Below are 21,779 nucleotides of genomic sequence, written 5' to 3'. Positions count from 1 at the left end.
TTCTCTCTCTCGCCCTCTTCCTGAAATCCATAAAAACATATTAAAAAAGAAGAATTGAGTCCCTTCAGGATCTCAGAACTCTGTCAATTCAGTGTCCCATTCCATACATCTTACCTTTTTTGTGTTTTCTATAGTACTTTGCCTGAATTAATTTTGATATCTAAATTTCACAAGTGTCTCAGCAGAGCAAGAGATAGAATGTCTATTAATTAAAAGTTTAAGATCATAATAAAGGAATTTCATTAATGGGGATTGTGTATGTAAGTACAAAAATATCCTCAAGTCAGAAGCAACATGCCAATGTGAAAGAAGATATTCTGAACCATTTAGGAAATAATATGACAGTGTAGGAACATAATAAAAGCTGTGGATGTTCTTCCTAGGAAAGTGAACATATATACATAATTCTGCATACAACTTAAGGGGTTCTTGGATATTCTGCAGCCTGTACATTAAAAATCCTCATTGAAGAAAAAAATTGTGATTTTAAAGGGAAAAGAGATATTCAAATAATTATAATATCTCATCTTCAGTGGCGTAATAAGAATTTAAAATATTAAATCATATATAAGTGGTCTCCAACCAATGTACATATTTCATTTCAAAAGCTAATGTGAACATTATACTTAGAATTATTGGATATGCTTTCTCATAAAAATGTTAGTTGGAGACTATTAAACTGTAAGTCTCTTAAGAGTAGATGCTCTTTTTATTTGTGTTTGCATTGTGAAGACCTAGCCAAATCACAGTACATGTTCATGCCCAGGTGGCCCTTTATAAAATGTATTTTACTCAATAGTATATTTGAGTACAAATGCACTAAGAAAACAGGAAACAATGCTGAGACAATGACAAAGATCAAATAAACTACAAGACAAAAAGAAAAAGAATAACGACTAACATGTTAAATGATCTGTTGCCTGAGACAGGTTTAATTAGAAGAGAATGTAATGGTAACTACAGATACAGTATTTCTAGATATTCTCCTATGAACTGATTTGAACTTTCTGTTGTGTTACATTTCACTTCAAAATATGCATCTCCTCTCTTTAGCCATGAATGAGGTCATTTGGGACCCTCACCATTTTTTGCCTATAGTGACGGGAAAAGAATTTAAAGAAGTTGGGAGTTGGGGGGGGGGGGGGCGGGGAGGACAGTGTTCGAAGAGGTTGTAAATGATGAAAAAAATGTTTTATTTTTGATAAATATATAAAATATATATATAATAATGAAATGTGTTCAAATTAGAATAAAGTAAGCTAGTGTGAACATGGTGAGTGGAGGGTATGGGAAGTCCACTGCCAAAAAAAAAGGTCACGAGTGGAGATAAAATTTTGATTATGTTTCTCGATCATGGTGTTAAACGAGGTGGGAAAACTCCATTTTGGTGCATAAACATAAAAAACGAATTGCACACTTTTATTTGAGGAACATTTAACTCTGATGAAAACCAGATAAAGGCATGAGTAATACGTAGAATTCAACTGGGTATCTTTTAATATCTACAGGCTGTGGCCCTGCCACAGAGGATCAATGGAATGACCTGGCCTTGTCTTCAGAACAGGACTTGAAGACATGTATGTAGCCAAAGCAATGAAGGAGTGAGCTACACTTTCCCATCTATAATATAAAAGCGTAATATGCTAATTAGACTGGACGGCCTTCTGGACAAAGCCACAGCGGGCGGGGGCCAAGGCAGAGGCCCCCGGCTGCAGTGGTGGTGAGCGGGGGCTACGGCGGCAGCGGGTGGGGGCCAGGGCCAAAACCCTTGCACGAATTTCGTGCACTGGGCCTCTAGTATATTAGGTAAAGGCAAGACTTAAACTAAGAGGCATGTACTACATGCCAATGCCCTCTTTAAAAATGTTTGGCATTTGACTCCCTGGTAGGTACAATCAAAAGATGGTCAGCCACCAATAAACATCTTCAGCCAAGTGAGAAGGTAATTAATTGTCTTCCTAAACTGTCTTTAGCCTGGATGGATTCAGAATTAGGTATAATGATGAACTCAATCAACATATTATAGGTATATTGAGTAATTGATTTAGACTTTTGACTTGAAACTGGAGTCTTACTAACAGTTCATCAACAGTATCAGAACATTGAACAGAAATAAAGATTCAATGCATTGATACATTTAATAAACTAGGTTTATGCAGAATTACCTCAATCAATGCTCAGGAAGGTTTTCTTTATTAGTTGACAAAGGAACAGAAAACCAAATACAGTATATTAAACTTAAATGCAGTTAAAAAGTTTTAGGAGACATAATGTAGTTGTAAAGCCTGGTTAGAAGTAAATTTTAAATTCTGCTGAACGTATAAAATAATTTATAATGTAAATAATAACCAATTCTAGAGCATGAAACCATGAGATGTAAAACCTCTAAATCTTACCACAAAATTTCAAAGAACGAAAAAATCAGTTACTGATTCTTTATGAGTAACAACCTCCATGAATCTTTTATAATCAGCATAGAGAAAATAATATTTTAAAAAATTACGGAAGTATTTGAAAGCAATGATCCTAAAAAAAAAGATCTGCAGGAACAGATTAAGTTGGAGCTCATACTACGTGGACTTCTACTTCCCAAAGCCTCCTTTGATATAATATATATCAACCTAATGGTTGGTCACCATTATACAGCATATGGATATGTATTTAATATGATTATGTCAGTAATTCTGGACTGAACGACACCCCCACACACACCAGTGCACTAATTTTGTGCACCGGGCCTCTAGTTGGACTATATTTCTGTGCAGAGGTTAATTCTGTTATCAAAGTTATTAGTAAACTAGAGGCTTAGTGCACGAAATTTGTGCATGGGTAGGGTCCCTAGACCTGGCTGGCAATCAGGGCCACTAAACTGTATAAACCGCTGACCATCCATATTTTGTAATTATATGGATCTGCCCATTACTATGATAACATTGTTGATATGCAAGACACTGTGTATATATACAGATTTTAATTCGTTGACGTGCCACATTTTATAGTATTTATAAAAGAGAAATAGGCCACTCTGCCTTCGGTTTTCTCCTGGGATTAAAATGGAAAGGACTAAAGAAAGATACACCTTCTACCGGACTGTGAAAAAGTGTCAAGTTAGAAGACAGCTAATTAGAAAAATATAATAATTGTGCCATAGGAAGTATGAGCACATTTGAATTGTGGCTCCAGGAAACTATGGCTTAAAAACTATAAAAATAAATAATGTTAAATGCTTACATACTGTGTGCAAATATTTACACATGAATATGATCGCATAGCAACGTCTTGAAACGAAATTTTAAGTCCTGCAAGTCCTAACAGTACTGATCTTTCAAGGTTTCACATATACTAGGACACCATGTGTGACTTAAGCCCAATGTGATATGAGTCTTTTAGTTCTTTTAGATCATATTCCTAAAGTTACGGACTTGAAGAAAATCCATTTGCGTTCTTTTTTAACCTGCAATTATCGTATCTTTGTCATTATTTCACCCCTCCCTTCCCATCCCACGTTCTGTACCATGAGACTCAAAATTAGACCCTAAAATATATGTTCTGAATTCACTTTTTTCCTAGTAAAACACAGGCTTATAAGCAATCATAGATGACTTTATAACTCTGTAAATAACTCTATCTCTCAAATTCTAACTACATTATACCCTCCGTTTCCCCACCCCCCAGATGAAGGTTAGGTTGATAAATGGATTTTGGAGGTGAAATAAAGCCAGACATCAAATAACTTACTTGAAATCCATCTCTTACCTTCTGTACTTAACCCTGGACTGGATGTGAACTTGGCCACATCAACAATTTTTACAGCAAATTGTTGCCCAGTTTCTCTGTTGATACATCGTCGGACAACACTGAAGGGACCCCTGGAAAAAAAAAAGCCACGGTTAATTCGTTGATTCTCTTAAGTTCTATTTCCCTTCAAAATCCTACTGATATTTCATTGTCTACTACAGCTAGAGTTTTCAAAATCAAATTTAAGTGATGCAATTTTGTGGGGTTTTTTTAAGTGATGTAATTTTGAATATATGTTTCTATAATTCATGAGGTAAGGAATTCATAACAAAGTTATTAAACCAGAAAAACAGAAAACAAAATTGCATTCCAAAATCAATTTCAGAAACTCTAAATAGCATTCTTATATTCAAGGCAAAGAATCTTTGTAATTTTCTCTTTATATTACCAACATATTAAGCAAAATAAGAAATCGATTACTGGCAATATTCATAGCTTTTTTTTTAAAAGGACATTTTATACTGTGCATTTTTCTTTCTTTTAAAAAAATTTTTTTTATTAAGGTATTATATGTGTACATATCTTACCATTGCCCCCCCCACCCCACTCCCATACATGCCCTCACCCCCCAATGTTTTGCATCCGTTGGTTATTCTTATATGCATGCATATAAGTCCTTCAGTTGATCTCTTATTTCCCCCACCTCTCCCTAACTGTCCCGCGGTAATTTTTTTTTTTAAATATATTTTATTGATATTTTTACAGAGAGGAAGGGAGAAGGATAGAGAGCTAGAAACATCGATGAGAGAGAAACATCGATCAGCTGCCTCCTGCACACCTCCCACTGGGGATGTGCCCGCAACCAAGGTACATGCCCTTGACCGGAACCGAACCCGGGACCCTTCAGTCCGCAGGCCGACGCTCTATCCACTGAACCAAACCGGTTTCGGCCATCCCGCGGTAATTTGACAGTCTGTTTGATGCTTTACTGCCTCTGTACCTATCTTTTTGTTCATCAGTTTATAATGTTCTTTATTATCCCCAAATGAGTGAGATCATGTGGTATTTTTCTTTCATTGACTGGCTTATTTCACTTAGCCTAATGCTCTCCAATTCCAGCCAGGTGCCTACAAATGGTAAGAATTCCTTCTTTTTTATGGCAGCATAGTATTCCATTGTGTAGATGTAACATAGTTTTCTGATCCAGTCATCTGCTGATGGGCACCTAGGCTGTTTTCAAATCTTAGCTATTGTAAATTGTGCTGCTATGAACACAGGGGTGCATATATCCTTTAATATTCATAGCTTTTATATTTTGAACCAGAAACTTGTCATTCTTGACCCCTTCCTCGCAGCCACAACTGTCCTAAATCTTCACTAACAATTCCTATTGAGTTTATCCCAAATAGCTCTGAATCCTGTCCACTTCTCTCCATGTCTCAAACCGTAATCTAGGCCACTACCATTTTCTACCAGAAATACTTAAAAACTTTTCCTAGTCATTCCTGCAGGGATGTTTTAAAACTGAAAATCTGATATGTTTCTGCTTAAAATCCCACAGAGAGAAGGGGTCTGCAATACACATATTCAGTCGAGAACCAAAATACAGAAATAATTCCGAAGTAAAAGAAAAGAAAATCCACGCTAATAAAACCTGGGCAAAACACCGCAATAGGCACTTCACCAAAACAGAGTCGTGCCATGATTTGGTGGCCAACAGCGGCGCCAGTCTCACTTGAAACCTCAGAGAAATCCTTCCTCTTTCTCAAACTTCAGTTTGGAATTGTTCTAAACTGCCACAGGGAAGGCAGTAATTTCTACCGGCAGAGTGTCACTGGTCCAATCATTTGCTTCCCCAGTCCTCTCCTCAATTGAAATTGGTGGCTTTCAAAACGGGATGATTGATGAAATACCAATGCCAGGGCCAGGCATTAAAACACACACACATCCTTGTGATTACTAGTTATCCAATAAGTGTCTGAACTAAAGACAATCCAAAGATAAGATTTCTACATTCTTGAATAAACTACTGAATAATACCAAATGCAATAGCAATCCTATATAATAAAAGCGTAATATGCAAATCGACCGGACGGCGGAATGACCGGTTGCTATGACGCGCACTGACCACCAGGGGGAAGACACTCAATGCCGGAGCTGCCCCCAGCCCGCGGGCCCCGATCACCTGATCAGGGCCTGCTGGCCAACCTCTCAGTCCCTCCCCTCGGCCGGCAGGCTCTGATCGCCCAATGGGGAACGGGGAACCGGGGGTGGGTGGCAGTGAACGTGGACGGCTCCAGGCCAAGGTGGGTGTGAGCGAGGCCCCGATTGCCCCGCTGGTTGCCCCATACACAGAGCTGATCTTCCCTGGCAGCCGTGGAAGATCGGTCCGATCTCAGGTCAGGCCTAGGGACCCTACCCGTGCACGAATTTCATGCACCAGGCCTCTAGTATACTATAGTAGTCTAGAATGGTTTAGGTCAGTGGTTGGCAAACTCATTAGCCAACAGAGCCAAATATCAACAGTACAACGATTGAAATGTCTTTTGAGAGCCACATTTTTTAAACTTAAACTTCTTCTAACGCCACTTCTTCACAATAGACTCACCCAGGCCGTGGTATTTTGTGGAAGAGCCACACTCAAGGGGCCAAAGAGCCGCTTGTGGCTCGCGAGCCGCAGTTTGCCGACCACGGGTTTAGGTCGTTAAATACACTCACATGTACATGTGTGTATTTTTCACCTCCTCAGAAAAAACACACATCAAAAGAGAACACAACAAAACACCCTCATTGGCTTTGACAGGTAAAAACAGTACACCTGCCCAGCCGGTGATTCGATTCCTGGTCAGGGCACATGCCCAGGTTGCAGTCTCAATCCCCAGTAGCGGGTGTGAAGGAGGCAGCCGATCGGTGATGTTTCTCTCTCATCATGGATGTTTCTCTCTCTCTATCCCTCTGCCTTCCTCTCTCTCTCTCAAATCAATAAAAGCGTATTAAAAAGAAACAGTACACCTGGATGCATGTGGTTAATCAGCAGAAAGAGAAGGTTCTTCATTTACTCTCGTGGTACTGCTTGCCTTCAAGTATAAGTTGGTCTTTTTTCTTTCACTTAGAGGACAAGCAAAAGAATAGAGTGTAACCCAGATATAAACATTTCGCTGGGATCATATGCATTGTGGATTTCATCATGGCATCATCAGGACATCAATTACACTGCAGCTTCAAATCTCTCCTGAAACAATCTCATAAAGCTGAACCGCAAAGAAAAGAAGGGCAATAACACACCTTTTAGAGCTCTACAGAAAAAGGCCCCTTTCCATAATCACCCCAAACTATTCAAAAATGTTGCTTTGTGAGAAGACAATGTGACAAAGTGAGACAGGGCACCCACCAATGTTTCCATTCTCAATCTGGATGTCTTGTGACCACTTATCCTGACAAGAGCAAGCAATCTTAGGAAAAGCTTAACGTAGTTGGTCTCCGTCCACACATAAACCCTTGGGACTCTCTGAACCGGGGACCCTTCAGTCCGCAATCCGACGCTCTATCCGCTGAGCCAAACCGGCTAGGGCGTGCTTCAGTTCTTTAGGCTAATTTTATAGTGTGAGGCCAAAAAAAAATGATTTTATCTATGAATTATTGATGAGCTGAAGACAGGTCACAAGGAAAGCATTTCCAAGGGTCTTCGGCCCCTCAATGACCTCCACGGGGTTAGCAAAGGTAAACCACATTTAAAACCAAAAAGGGACACTGAGATATACGTCAGGTGTTCTGTGTGATCCAAAGCATCACTAGAAACTCAGTGGAAGCTGATGAGCATTTAAATGAGTATGTAGGCTCTATAATTTTAGCAGGACCCGATTACAGTACATTTATTTGGTCAATAGGTTAAAGAGATGCTGGCTATGAGAGAATCTAGTTTGGTTTTCCATGTTAAAAGGGGTGGGGTTCAATAAAGTGTATATAATACATCTACTGTATTAAACTTATTAATTACTAGAAGCCCTGTGCACCAATCTGTGTGCCAGTAGCTCACTGCCACCCTCCTGTAGCTCCCCCTGCCCCCCCCATAGCTTGCTGTCCTGCCCTCCTGTAGCTCCCCCCCCTCATCCCCCTCATAGCTTGCTGCCCTGCCCCCTCCTGTAGCTCTCCACTGCCTGCTTGTAGATGGTAGCTCGCTGCCCCGCCCTCCTGTAGCTCCATCCGCCCCCCGCCCCTCCCCTCATAGCTTGCTGCCCTGCCCCCTCCTGTAGCTCTCCACTGCCGCCTGTAGCTCGCTGCCTCACCCTCCTGCTGATCCGTGATCCGGTCGTTACGCTTCACGGCGTAATGACCATTTGCATATTACATCTTTATTATATAGGATAATTGAATGAAAGTTCAAGAAACAGCAAAAAAATCAGAGGGCCTAGGTTTCAGTCTGACCTAAACTTTTTTAAAAAATATGTTTTTATTGATTTTTTCTTTTTTAGAGAGAGAAAAAGGGAGAGGGATACAGAGATAGAAACATCAATGAGAGAGGAACATCATCGATTGGCTGCCTCCTGCACACCCCCTACTGGGGATCGAGCCTGTAACCGAGATACATGCCCTTGACCGGAATCAAACCTGGGACCCTTCCGTCCGCAGGCCGACACTCTATACCCTGAGCAAACTGGCTAGGGCAGACCTAAACTCTTTTGTGATGTTTGAAATTTTATTCTTAATTTTTTTAGTCTATAGTACAGTCAATTCTAGAGCGTTTATGGGGGGGGGGATATTGATAGGGATAGTTGTAAGCTATCGTGATAAACTACTGTCTTTCTCATATTTCCACTAATTCTGGCCAGGGTATTACTAAAAGTGAAATAAGATAATTGAGGGTATTTCAGACTCGATGAAACACATATTCTTTATTCAACTCTTTAAGAATATTGACTGGGATGGTAACACAAGGTTCTCCTGGGGGCAGGTGGCTGCTTGCAAATTCTGTTTTTAAGTAAAAGGTCCATGAAACCAGGACATGTTACAAGTGAATATTGCTATAACATTCCTAAGGTTTTGAAAAGAAAGCAGCTGTCTCCCTGGCTGGTTTTGCTCAGTGGATAGAGCATCGGCCTGCGGACTGAAAGGTCCCAGGTTCAATTCCGGTCAAGGGCATGTACCTTGGTTGCGGGCACATCCCCAGTAGGTGGTGTGCAGGAGACAGCTGATCGATGTTTCTCTCTCATCGATGTTTGTAACTCTCTCTCCCTCTCCCTTCCTCTCAGTAAAAACCAATAAAATATATTTTTTTAAAAAGAAAGCAGCTGTGACTCTATGGAGACACAGAATAATCTCTAGTTTTCATTTATGTGAAGAAAGGTTAAGTCTAGGAAATGAACCATTCTGATACCAAAAGTAAATACCCCAAAAAGAGGCTAGAACTTGATGAACTATTGCTAGAATATAGTATGTTGGTTTCTAGGAAATGAGGATAGATTGAATACAATGCAGCTCATTGTCCTCCCCAAACCCCATTACAATGACACCCAAGGGGTTAAATTGTTTTTAAAGGACTGGGAGAATGAGAGACAACAGGAATCATCATCAAATTTGGGAAGAAAGCAGATGCAGTAGCGGCAACTGGCCTGGCATAGCTGGGAAAGCTGAACTACAAAGGGAAATTTTTTTTTATTAAATATATTTTATTGATACTTTATAGAGAGGAAGGGAGAGGGATAGAGAGCTAGAAACATCGATGAGAGAGAAACATCGATCAGCTGCCTCCTGCACACCTCCCACTGGGGATGTGCCCGCAACCAAGGCACATGCCCTGGACCGGAATCGAACCCGGGACCCTTGAGTCCGCAGGCCGACGCTCTATCCACCGAGCCAAACCGGTTTCGGCCAAAGGGAAATTAATGAAAGTTCACAACCAAACCCAACTGCCCTCCCCTGCTGGCTTGGTCCCCTCCAACTGCCCTCCCTTGCAGGCCTGGTCCCCACCAACTGCCCTCCCCTGCTGGCCTGATCGCCCACAACTGCCCTCCCTTGCAGGCCTGGTCCCCCCCAACTGCCCTCCCCTGCTGGCCTGGTCGCCCCCAACTGCCCTCCCCTGCTGGCCTGGTCGCCCGCAACTGCCCTCCCTTGCAGGCCTGGTACCCACCAACTGCCCTCCCCTGCTGGCCTGGTCGCCCACAACTGCCCTCCCTTGCAGGCCTGGTCCCCCCCAACTGCCCAGCCCTGCTGGCCTGGTCGCCCACAACTGCCCTCCCTTGCAGGCCTGGTCCCTCCCAACTGCCCGCCCCTGCAGAATCCTCAGGAAGCATTTGAACTGGCAGCGCGAGATAACTCTGGAACTAAGGGAGAAGGGGGGGCTAAAATAACGCGGTTTGAATGAAATCTATTAGGGAAGCAATTAGAGCTCTAAACCCCTCCTGTTCCCATGCTCCTGGGTAACTGCCCCAACCTCATCCTCAGAGATACATTCTCTAGAGAGGGTCAAACATTAGGTCTGAGAACGGGGGACACAGGCTGTTGAGGAAGTAGATACTATATGGAAAGCAACGGGCTTATGTGCTCACACACCAACTCAATGCAGACAGCCCCCATCCCTTTTCCCCTTAATAGGATGTTAGACGCTAGATCTTGATCCTTCAGAGAAAGAGGCAAGATTTTCTCCTGACTATCCGACCAGCCCGGGAGAAAAGACCTGAAGATAATGACATGAAGTTGTTCAAACCACTAAACCAGACCACCCTCCCTTGAAACACCAAGTCACCAAGTTCTGCCGGCAAGTTCAGAGCTCTCAACCCGCTTGCAGTTACTATTGCAGCCTCCCCACCTCAGCGCCACTGCCATCGGCTGGAATAGCTGCGCGAGGATGTCTTGTGCATTGGAGGATGCTTAACAGTGTCCCGGCCTCTATCTGCTAGATGCCAACAGCATCCCCTCAGCCAGTTTTGGCAACCAAAAGTGTCTCGACATTGTCAAATGTCCCCGGGGAGGGGGTGGGGGATCGGGGAGGGGAGGGAGAAACTGCCCCGGTCAAGACCTGCTCTGTTCCTAATCATGATGAGCAGAGAACGAAACTTCCAAGGCATCGGAGGAGTCTCTAATTTGGAAGACAGATCAAAACAAACAGCAAGAGCAACTTAGATAAGGAAACAGACTTGAGAAGAAGACAACGTCAAACTAATATTCCTATCCTCAGGAAGATTATTTTTTAAAATATATTTTATTGATTTTTCAAAGAATGGAAGGGAGAGGGATAGAGAGCTAGAAACACCAATGAGAGAGAAACATCGATCAGCTGCCTCCTGCACACCTCCCACTGGGGATGTGCCCGCAACCAAGGTACATGCCCTTGACCGGAATCGAACCTGGGACCCTTCAGTCCGCAGGCCGACGCTCTATCCACTGAGCCAAACCGGTCAGGGCATCAGGAAGATGTTATAACCAAGACACAAAAACAGGACTTTCAGGAAACAAACACCAAGGGGCTCTTGAAAAAAACAAAACCAACAACAACAACAACAACACACGAAGACCTTCCAAACGCAATAGAAGGGCTGGCCGACCCAGTTGAGGGAAACTGCCAGAAAGTGGAGCAAAAAGAACAAAGAAAACGGAGGGAAGGAACTCAAAGGAATGATCCAACAAAATTTCCCACGACCCAAATCACGAGTTGTCCAAATTAAAGGGATCCACTAAGTACTCAGCAAAACAGGTAACAGAGCCACGTGCACACATGATGCTGTGAAGTTTAACAGAAAAGTGTAGGCCAGGAGGACTTCCAGGTTCCCAAAGTGGGGGTGAGGTGCTCTGCGGGGGTGAGGTGGTCCCGGCGAGGAGGGTGACATTTTTAGGTATTAAAGAGCTCAAATCACTTGCAATGCACCGCTTCTGCACAAGGAATGGTAGAATGTGTTTGCCCAAACAGGAGAGGACACCAGCGAAGGGGATGATGGCAAGGGATGGCAAGTAGGTGACCCGGCACAGAAGACACATGAAGGGAAGCCCCGGAGCACAAGCCAGGGAGACCTGAGGCTGAAGGTCATGTGCCCTCGTGTATGTCCACTGCCACAGGTCACCTTTGTAACCTGAAGCTTGAAGGACCAAGGAAGCCGGGACAGGTTTTTGGGTTTGCTTTTGCTGATCACATTCCTGCTCTCCTCTGCCGCCTATTCCTGCTCTCCTCTGCTGACTGATCAGCAGAGCACTCCCACTCGCTCCACAGTCGTGTTCTCTTCCCGGGAGCTGGAGGCACGTCTCCATCCCCGAGCCGGAGCAGAAGATGCAGAGCAGCCCAGGCCCTGAGCGCATCCCTGCCGATGCTCAGTTCCCAGCCCTGCACCACAGCGCCGCCATCCTGCCGCGAGGAACCCAGTAATTCACTCGGGACTTCCCCTCTATGCTGTCAGGATATCTGAAGCCGGACTGTGAGCAGGAGTGGCTGCTCAGCTTCCCTTCTGAAAGTCTTTCTACAAAAGTGCGAAGATTGCCCTCTCCTTACACAGCCAAGTGTCTGCGTGCTACTGAAGTGTTTCTTTTCTATTTTTATATATATTTTTATGGTTGGTAGTATTACAGATACCTCCCATCCCCCTTCCTCTCCCCCCCTCCTTCCAGTCCCTTCTCACTGCCCACCCCCTTCACTACCCTACTGCCTGTATCCATGGGCCATGCCTATCCTATATAATAAAAGGCTAATATGCAAATTGACCAGACGGCAGAATGACCAGTCGTTATGATGTGCACTGACCACCAGGGGGCAGACACTCAACGCAGGAGATAGTGCACTCCCACAGGGGAACACCACTCAGCCAGAAGCCGGGCTCACAGCTGGCGAGTGCAGCGGTGGAGGTAGAGCTTCTCTGGCCTCTACAGCAGTTGGACATCCCCCCAAGGGCCATGCCCCACTACCGTGCACGAATTTTCGTGCACCGGGCCTCTAGTAAGTATATAAGTTCTTTGGTTTATGTCTTCTCGTCCTCCCAACCCCACATCGAGGTATGTCAGTCTCTTCCATGCCTCCCTGCTTTGAGTCTTATTTTGTTGGTCAATTTATTTCATTCATTAGATTCCACAAATAAATGAGATCATGTGAGATTTGTCTTTCTCAGTTTGGCTTATTTCACTTAGCATGATACTCTCCAGGTCCCTCCATGCTGTCCCAAAGGGTAAGATATCCTTCTTTTACAGCTGCACAGTATTCCATTGCACTACTCAGGTTTTAAAGACTAAACAATACACTGTTTAGGAATACATACATAGGTAATAAAGCCATTAAAAAACCCAAAGGGATGATTAATACAAAGCCAGGACAGTGGCTATGGACGGGTTCATGATTGGGAAGAGGCTTTTAATGCTCGATTCTTAATGTGAATGATGGATGGGTCTTCATTTTATTATTATTCTTTACAAAATATATACCACACTCTATATAGTCCTCAAATACATATATTTCCCAGTTAAAAGGAATGATTTTAATGACTGAGTGGTATATCCCTGAGATCTTGCTAATCAAAGGAGGTCTTAATTTTTTACCTATCTGTATAATACAAATTATTTTAAATGACCTGATAAATACGAACAAAAGTGTTTTTATCTCAAACATAAAGCCAATATGAATTACGTTCACTGTCATTTTACGTCTACTGGAACTAAATTTAAAATGATATTTGAAGTTGTTATATATAAACTTTGGGACGACATCTGTAATATAAAGTTCTCACCCTATAAGAGGTTTACAAAAACATATTGTGTCTCAGGAAACCTTTGATAAATGGGATGAACTTCCTGTACATATTCCAGTCCTAGGAGCTTCATTATACTTATAAACAACTGTACAATGAACCACAAGAGATGTGAAACAACTGTGAACAGAACAAGCAATGAACAAAAGTAAAGGGTGTGTGTACTACTGGGCGAGGGGCCTGTGGTGGTTTGCAGGCCGACCACGCGCCCCGGTGACCCAAGTGGAGGCCCTGGTATCTGGGATTTATTTATCTTCTACAATTGAAACTTTGTAGCCTGGAGTGGAGACCAAGGCAGGCCAGGGCTGCTGAAGCTTGGCTTCCTCCATCGCCGGGGGCAACTCAAGCCTCCTGCTCTCTCCAGCTCCGTGGCTAATATGAATTTTATATAATTTTTAATAGAGTAAAGGCCTACTCTATTGAAGACCAAAAATAAATGAATAAATTCATACACACACACACACACACACACACACACAGAGTTGACAGTCAATTCTCATTATTTGCAGATTAAATATTTGTGAATTCACTTACTCACTAAAATGTATTTGTAATCCAAAATCAATACTCGTGGCACGTTCGTGGCCGACACGCCCATTACCAGTAAAGCTTGAACAAGGTCAAACCGCCTTCCTGTTTCAGCTCTCCTGTAAACAAGTGTCCTTTTATGCCAACTGTTTAGTGGAATTTTTGCATCTTGTGCTTTTTGTTGGTGATTTCACTGTTTAAAGTGGCTCCCAAGGGTAGTACTGAAGTGCTGTCTAATGTTCCTAAGTGCAAGACGGCTGTGATGTGCCGTACTGAGAAAATGCATGTGTTAGGTAAGCTCCATTCAGGCATGACTTACAGGGCTACTGGCCAGAAGTTCAATGTTAAAGAATCAATCAGCATATATGAAATAAGGGGCCTTCAAACAGAAACACACATAAGACAGGTTATATATTGATTGGGAACAATGGTGCAGTACTCATCCATTCAGTGTTTGTGGCAATTTTATACAAAATAATTACTGTAAAGCATGAGCATCGACTCTGTGTGTGTTGTGTATACATACATGGACATATATAGGTGTATTTATATTATGTAATATATATTGATATATAATATCATATCTATAATAATAAATTAGACCAGACAGCCGAACGTCCTTCTGGATGTCCCTCCGGATGACCTTCCAGATGAAGCTGGGGCTGCAAGGGCCGAGGCAAGCCACTGTGGCTGCAAGGGCCAAGCCCCTAGCACGAATTTTGTGCATCGGGCCTCTAGTGTATTAATATTATAATATAAACTCCATGAGTGCGTAGTATATCCTAGGCCAGGGGTCCTCAAACTACGGCCCGCGGGCCACATGCGGCCTGCCGAGGACATGGATCCGGCCCGCCGGGTGCTGCTGCCTGTCCTGCTTAGCAGCCGATGCGTCCCGGGCCTGCAGTGCGCATAGGAATTTGTTCATAGTTTTTTTTTTTAAACTATAGTCCAGCCCTCCAACGGTCTGAGGGCCAGTAAATTGCCCCCTGTTTAAAAAGTTTGAGGACCCCTGTCCCAGGCCCTTTATATATATTTGGGGGTTGTATCAAAGACAACAAACTAGAAATGAACAAGGGACTGATAAATTTATCCCATCACATCACTCTATATAAGTATATAAAATTTTGCGAAATCATAGCACTTACAGGTATTTTTGTACTCAATCTGTATCTTCCTACTACTTTCTGTACAGTTCTGGGAAATAGATGGTGGCTAGGTAAAAAGGATACAAAACAAAAATATAATGGTACTAATGACAACATTAGCAGTGCAAGAATAAAACTGTGAAAACTATACCCTAGACCAGCCGTGGGCAAACTACGGCCCGCGGGCCGGATCCGGCCCGTTCGGCTGTTCTATCCGGCCCGCGGAGCCAAAAGAGTGGAGGGTTCTCTTGCTCTCCCCTCCGCTCCTTTACTTTGAATTTATATTAGTCCACACAAACACTCCATCCATGCTTTTGTTCCGGCCCTCCGGTCCAGTTTAAGAACCCATGGTGGCCCTCGAGTCAAAAAGTTTGCCCACCCCTGCCCTATACACACATGAACATCTATAAAAAGCTATAACAATAAAAGCATAATATGGAAATCAACCGAAGAGCCGTCCAGACGTCCTTCCAGATGACCTTCCGGATGAAGCCGGGGCGCAGCCATGGGATCGAGGCAGCCGCCGTGGCTGCGAAGGCCTACTCTTGCACGAATTTCGTGCATCGGGCCTCTAGTGAGACTAATAAAGATACGATGGTCTTTTCCTCTTATTTCAGCACCACTGTTGGTGTAGCCATTGCCATCAATAAACACTTCCCTGGTCTTCCTATTGCTTTGTGGTGATGGGAAGACAGAGATATTGTTCTGACACTGTTTTTTCTCTTTAATATTTCTCGTACCTACTGCCACCTCCAACACACACACACACACACACACACACACACACACACACACACACACACGCACAGACACCCCAAGCTAAGGACTTTAGGTACAGTGACTAAACCAACCCAAAGGAAAAGAGTTTATCTAATCATAGCTACTGCTAAAGAAACACACATGAAGTGGAAAATTATGAAAATCAAAGTCTCAGAAACCTGACAAAGGAATTAATAAGCTCAGTACAATTCAGTTCGTTTCCTGAAAATAGAAAGGGGAGGATTATTTGAAACAGTTGGCATGGATCTCCAATAAGGTAACAGAACAAATCTGGCTCAGCTGTCAAAGCCGAGCACTTCATAGAGGTTTAAGACTAGCATTTACTAATTCGGCACTTGTGTTGGCATAATTGGTACCTCTGTCAAACCTCGATCATTCCGTGCAAAGTGTGGTAGACCTCGTTTGAGATTTTATGTAGCACATCAGCCTCTGGGCTGAGTCTACATAGTCACCATTCACTACTTTTATGAGAGGACTGCAGAGCATACGTAGCAGTTTCTGCTTATCCGGAAGTTGTGGAATATTTCATCGAGTGAATGTGTGCTCAAGTGCACGCGTGCTTTAAGGGCTGGGGTTAGAGCCAAAGCAGAGGGGCACGGAGCCTAGGTGTCTGTTAGCTCATTTATGAGGGAGCACGTATCAAGGGGAGTAGAAAATTTTGTTTTGTAACACATAAGAAAAGGAAAAAGAATACACACAGGAGGAAAGAAATAGAACACACACACACATATGAAGAACTGTAAGACATTCCAAAGTGCCTGGCCAGTGTGGCTCAGTGGTTGAGCGTTGACCTATGAATCAAGAGGGTTCAATTCCTGATCGGGGCACATGCCCAGGTTGCGGGCTCGGTCCCCAGTGTGGGGTGTGCAGGAGGCAGCCGATCCATGCTTCTCTCTCATCATTGATGTTTCTACCTCTCTCTTTCCTTCCTCTCTGACATCAATAAAAATATATTTAAAAAAAAGACATTCCAAAGTAAGAACTCTGACTTGGTTGTGCACGGCTAGGCCTTTTAAGCTACATATTTAAGGAACTTCCACAAACATGAAACCACTGACACTAAAAATTCTATTGCTATTTTACCCTATTCATTTACCTCATTTTCCCCAATGAAAAAAGACTAAAAAATGCACAGAACAAACATAAGAAGATTAATAAAGTGTGACTGTCCTCAGGAAACTCCCAATTTAATAGATTGCTGATATATGTACATACTTTTTTTTAAAATATATTTTATTGATTTTTTACAGAGAGGAAGGAAGAGGGATAGAGAGTTAGAAACATCGATGAGAGAGAAACATCGATCAGCTGCCTCCCGCACACCCGCTACTGGGGATGTGCCCGCAACCAAGGTACATGCCCTTGACCGGAATCGAACCCGGGACCCTTCAGTCCGCAGGCCAACGCTCCATCCACTGAGCCAAACCAGCTAGGGCTGTACATTTAGAATAATATTAAAGAACAAAGTATTGACATAGTATAATACTAAGAGTTTATCATCTGTGGCTAGGAAGGTGGGCAGAGAAACCTCCATGACACACAGACACCTAGGAGGGCTTGAGAGATGAATACATTTTTGGGGCGAACAAGGGACAGAGGAGGGTTCCAGAAATAAGTGGTAGTATGTGCAATGGCCCAGAGCTGAGTCACAGCATGCTGTGTGCTGGATACCACAAGCTGCCAGCCTGGAGGGGGAGCGGTGGGAGAAGTGGTGGAGAAGGGACCAGAGATCACGGTGACTCAGAGAGTAGAGTACGGGTTGAGAATCCGGTGGGCACCAAAGAGAAAGTTACCACATTTGCCCAAATGAGGGAGGACAAAGACCCAAACCGATACAAGAGAGGCGGCTGAGAGACACTTCAGAAAACAAATGTACAGACAGCAGGGTAACTGACTAGGGGGTGGTTGAGGGTGAGTCAAAAGAATGACTTAAATATTTACAGGGTGGGGCAAAAGTAGGTTTACAGTTGCCCGTCTGGAAAATAATTCAATAATGAATAATAATACAGGAATGAAGTCTGTTTCACATATTCACAACTGTAAACCTACCACGTTGCCCTACTCTGTCTAGAGCAAAATTAGAGAGGAGTATAAAGTTCAAGCCCTAGCCGGTTTGGCTTAGTGGATAGAGCATTGGCCTGCGGACTGAAGGGTCCCAGGTTCGATTCCCGGTAAGGGCACATGCCCAGGTTGCGGGCTCGATCCCCAGTAGGGGGCATGCAGGAGGCAGCTGATCCATGATTCTCTCTCATCATTGATGTTTCTCTCTCTCTTTCCCTCTCCTTTCCTCTCTGAAAGCAATCCTATCTAATAAAAGAGTAATATGCAAATTGACCATACCTCCGCTACACACACAAGCCATGCCCACCAGCCAATCAGGAGTGAGTATGCAAATTAACCCAACCAAGATGGCTGTGGCCACAGAGCGAGCAGGAGGCTTGGGTTTCCCGGGCAATGGAGGAAGCCAAGCTCCTCCAGCCCTTTGTAGCTCCAGGCTACAAAGTTTCAATTATGGAAGATAAATAAATCCCAACAAAAATGGCAGCAGCCACAGAGCTGGAGAGAGCAGGAGGCTTGAGTTGCCCCCAGCAATGGAGGAAGCCAAGCTTCAGCAGCCCTGGCCTGCCTTGGTCTCCGCTCAAGGCTACAAAGTTTCAATTACAGAAGATAAATAAATCCCAGATACCAGGGCCTCCGCTTGGGTCACCGGGGGGCGTGGCCAGCCAGCAAACCACCATAGGCCCCTTGGCCAGGCCACCCCATGCCCCAAGGGAACCCCCACCCTGATCCAGGACACCCTTCAGGGCAAACCAGCCAGCCCCCACCCATGCACCAGGCCTCTATCCTATCTAATAAAAAAGTAATATGCAAATTGACCATCATTCCAAGACACAAGATGACTGCCCCCATGTGGACACAAGATGGCTGCCACAAGATGGCCAGCAGGGGAGGGTAGTTGGGAGGGACCAGGCCTGCAAGGGAGGACAGTTGGGGGCGATCAAGCCTGCAGGGGAGGGCCGTTAGGGGTGACCAGGCTGGCAGAGTAGGGAAGTTGGGGGCAACCGGGCCTGCAGGGAAGGGTAGTTGGGGGGTACAAGGCCTGCAGCGGAGGGCATTTAGGGGTGACCAGGCCTGCCAGGGAGGGCAGTTAGGGGCAATCAGGCTGGCAGGGGAGCAGTTAGGCATCAATCAGGCTGGCAGGGGAGTGGTCAGGGGGTGATCAGGCTCGCAGGCAGAAGCGGTTAGGGCCAATCAGGAAGGCAGGCAGGCGAGCAGTTGGGAGCCAGCAGTCCTGGATTGTGAGAGGGATGTCCAACTGCCACCAGGATCAGGCCTAAATGGGCAGTCGGACATCCCTCAAGGGGTCCCAGATTGGAGAGGGTGCATGCTGGGCTGAGGGACACCCCCCCCCATGCACGAATTTCATGCACTGGGCCTCTAGTCTATATATATAAAAGACTAATATGCAAAATGTCCCCTCGGGAGTTCGGACGAGAGATCAGGAGTTTGATTGCTCACTATGACGTGCACTGACCACTGGGAGGGGGGGAGGTGATCAGCGGCGGTGGCTGGGTGCTGAGGGAGCGAGGGAAGGAGGCTACAGGGGGTGGTGGCAGCATGCGGGTGGTGAGAGGAGGAGATGGGGAGGCAGGGAGGCGGGGAACCTGATAGGACCTGATCGCCGGCCAGGCCTAGTGACCCTACCTGTGCATGAATTCCATGCACTGGGCCTCTAGTAAAAATATATTTTAAAGTTCAAGGAAGGGGGTCAACACGTAGATGACAGACATCAACTACCATTTCCAGCATATGTGCCGCGCATGCTGCTAAGAACTTAATGTTTGTTCTCTTGTTATTTATCCTAACTTATCACAAGAGCTAATATACTATTAGCCTTCACTTTACAGATCAGGAAACGCAGGCTAAGACAGGTTGCCTATGGCCAAACAGAACTAACAACTGCCTGGTAGAGTCAGGACTACAGCCAGACACACGGAACGCGAAAATCTAAGCTCTCCGTTTCCCGACTCCCTGCGAGGGAACAGGAGCTCACGGAAGCCATGATGTGAATGTGAGTACCTCAGGGTCCAGACCACAAAGGACAGAAGACAGAGCCCCAGGAGGCATGAGCACATCCCCATCCCTCCCCAAGGAATTTCTGGAAACATCCCTCCAGAAGCAAAAAAGCATCTTCAGGTTTTGGTATTTGCCAAATGGGGCCCAGAGGATAGGAACTGGCCCGATGGAAACCTTTAGTAGAGAAACCACATTTTAGAAGCTCACGCCTGACTTTCCTAGCCGTGTTCATGAACTTGCTTATTTGTAACGGGCACTAACATGATCACAACTGTTAAAGTCTGCGTGCGTAATCTAGTCTGTCTAGATGAAAACTAATAATTACGAAAGCCTGGCAGTATGAAATTACATTGCAAATCATATTTATAATGTGAACGTGCTCGATTAATGTCACTAACACAGATTGTTTTTCCAAGTGCTTGTTTCCTATAATAGCATTGTTGCCCGCCATTAATCACAGCTGCGCATCTAAGAAGGGGCGGGGAATGAATATTTGAGCTTGGAATTTCCTATGTTCATTAACAGATTTTTTTCCAATAATACTTCCCTAGAGTACTGATCATCTCTTCCCATTCAGAACCATGTTTTATGGGTCTCCCTAACAAGTTAGACCCACTTCTGAATTAAATCAAATTAAATGATCTAATTTAAATTAAAGAAGCCAGTAAAAGAAATGTCAAAGCCAGCAATACTCCTTTCTCTATTATTCATTTCAGTTGCATCAGGATTATGCAAAATGTATACAGTAGCACAGAAACAAAAATGTAATTAGCTAACACTCTAAATCAGGATTGCCAAATTGCTATCTTGTGGAGTCATTAAAGAATAAAAGTTTCACCCAGCCAGTGTGGCTCAGTGGTTGAGCATTGACCTCTGAACCAGGAGGTCATAGTTTGATTCCAGGTCAGGGCACATGCCCGGGTTGCGGGCACATCCCCAGTGTGGGGCGTGCAGGAGGCAGCTGATCCATGATTCTCTCTCATCATTGATGTTTCTATCTCTCTCCCTCTCCCTTCCTCTCTGAAATCAACAAAAAAGAATAAAGATTGCCCTGACCAGTTTGGCTCAGTGGATAGATCGTCGGCCTGCGGACTGAAGGGTCCCAGGTTCGATTCTGGTCAAGGGCATGTACCTTGGTTGTGGGCACATCCCCAGTGGGGAGTGTGCAGGGGGCAGCTGATTGATGTTTCTCTCTCATCAATGTTTCTCAGTCTCTATCCCTCTCCCTTCCTCTCTGTAAAAAAAATCAATACAATATATTAAAAAAAAGAATAAAAATTTCTCTATCAAGTAAATCTGAGAAACACCATATGAAATCCCTCCCCTCACCCCTACCCCATGTTCACATTATACATTAGCAGCTGAGTCTTGCAGTTAGGAAACAAGCTTCTCTCTCGTTCATCACACTGCACCCCCATCACCACGCTGCACCCCCATCACCACACTCCACCCCCATCACCATGCTGCACCCCCATCACCAAGCTGCACCCCCATCACCACACTCCACCCCCATCACCATGCTGCACCCCCATCACCAAGCTGCACCCCCATCACCACGCTCCACCCCCATCACCACGGTGCACCCCCATCACCACGGTGCACCCCCATCACCACGCTGCACCCCCATCACCAAGCTGCACCCCCATCACCAAGCTGCACCCCCATCACCACACTCCACCCCCATCACCACGCTCCACCCCCATCACCACGCTGCACCCCCATCACCACGCTGCACCCCCATCACCACACTCCAACCCCATCACCACGCTGCACCCCCATCACCACGCTCCAC

At 44.6% G+C, this 21,779-nt stretch overlaps 1 protein-coding gene across 14 annotated transcripts in view; it reads right to left on the bottom strand.

Moving 5' to 3' along the window:
* Positions 1-21,779, bottom strand: part of CASK (calcium/calmodulin dependent serine protein kinase) — a 311,008-nt gene that overhangs the window by 231,816 nt on the left and 57,413 nt on the right. For 8 of the 14 annotated variants that reach the window (XM_080652074.1, XM_080652077.1, XM_080652069.1 and 5 more), the window contains exon 2: positions 3,739-3,869. In XM_080652074.1, coding sequence (XP_080508200.1) covers positions 3,739-3,869 — 131 coding nt within the window. The remainder of the gene's footprint in view (positions 1-3,738; positions 3,870-21,779) is intronic. The other 6 variants (XM_080652072.1, XM_080652076.1, XM_080652068.1 and 3 more) reach the window with 1 other exon arrangement.

The sequence above is a fragment of the Plecotus auritus genome (genome assembly GCF_963455305.1).
Source record: "Plecotus auritus genome assembly, chromosome: X".
NCBI classification, from domain to species: Eukaryota; Metazoa; Chordata; class Mammalia; order Chiroptera; family Vespertilionidae; genus Plecotus; species Plecotus auritus.
This window is presented reverse-complemented; position numbering and strand designations above follow the sequence as displayed.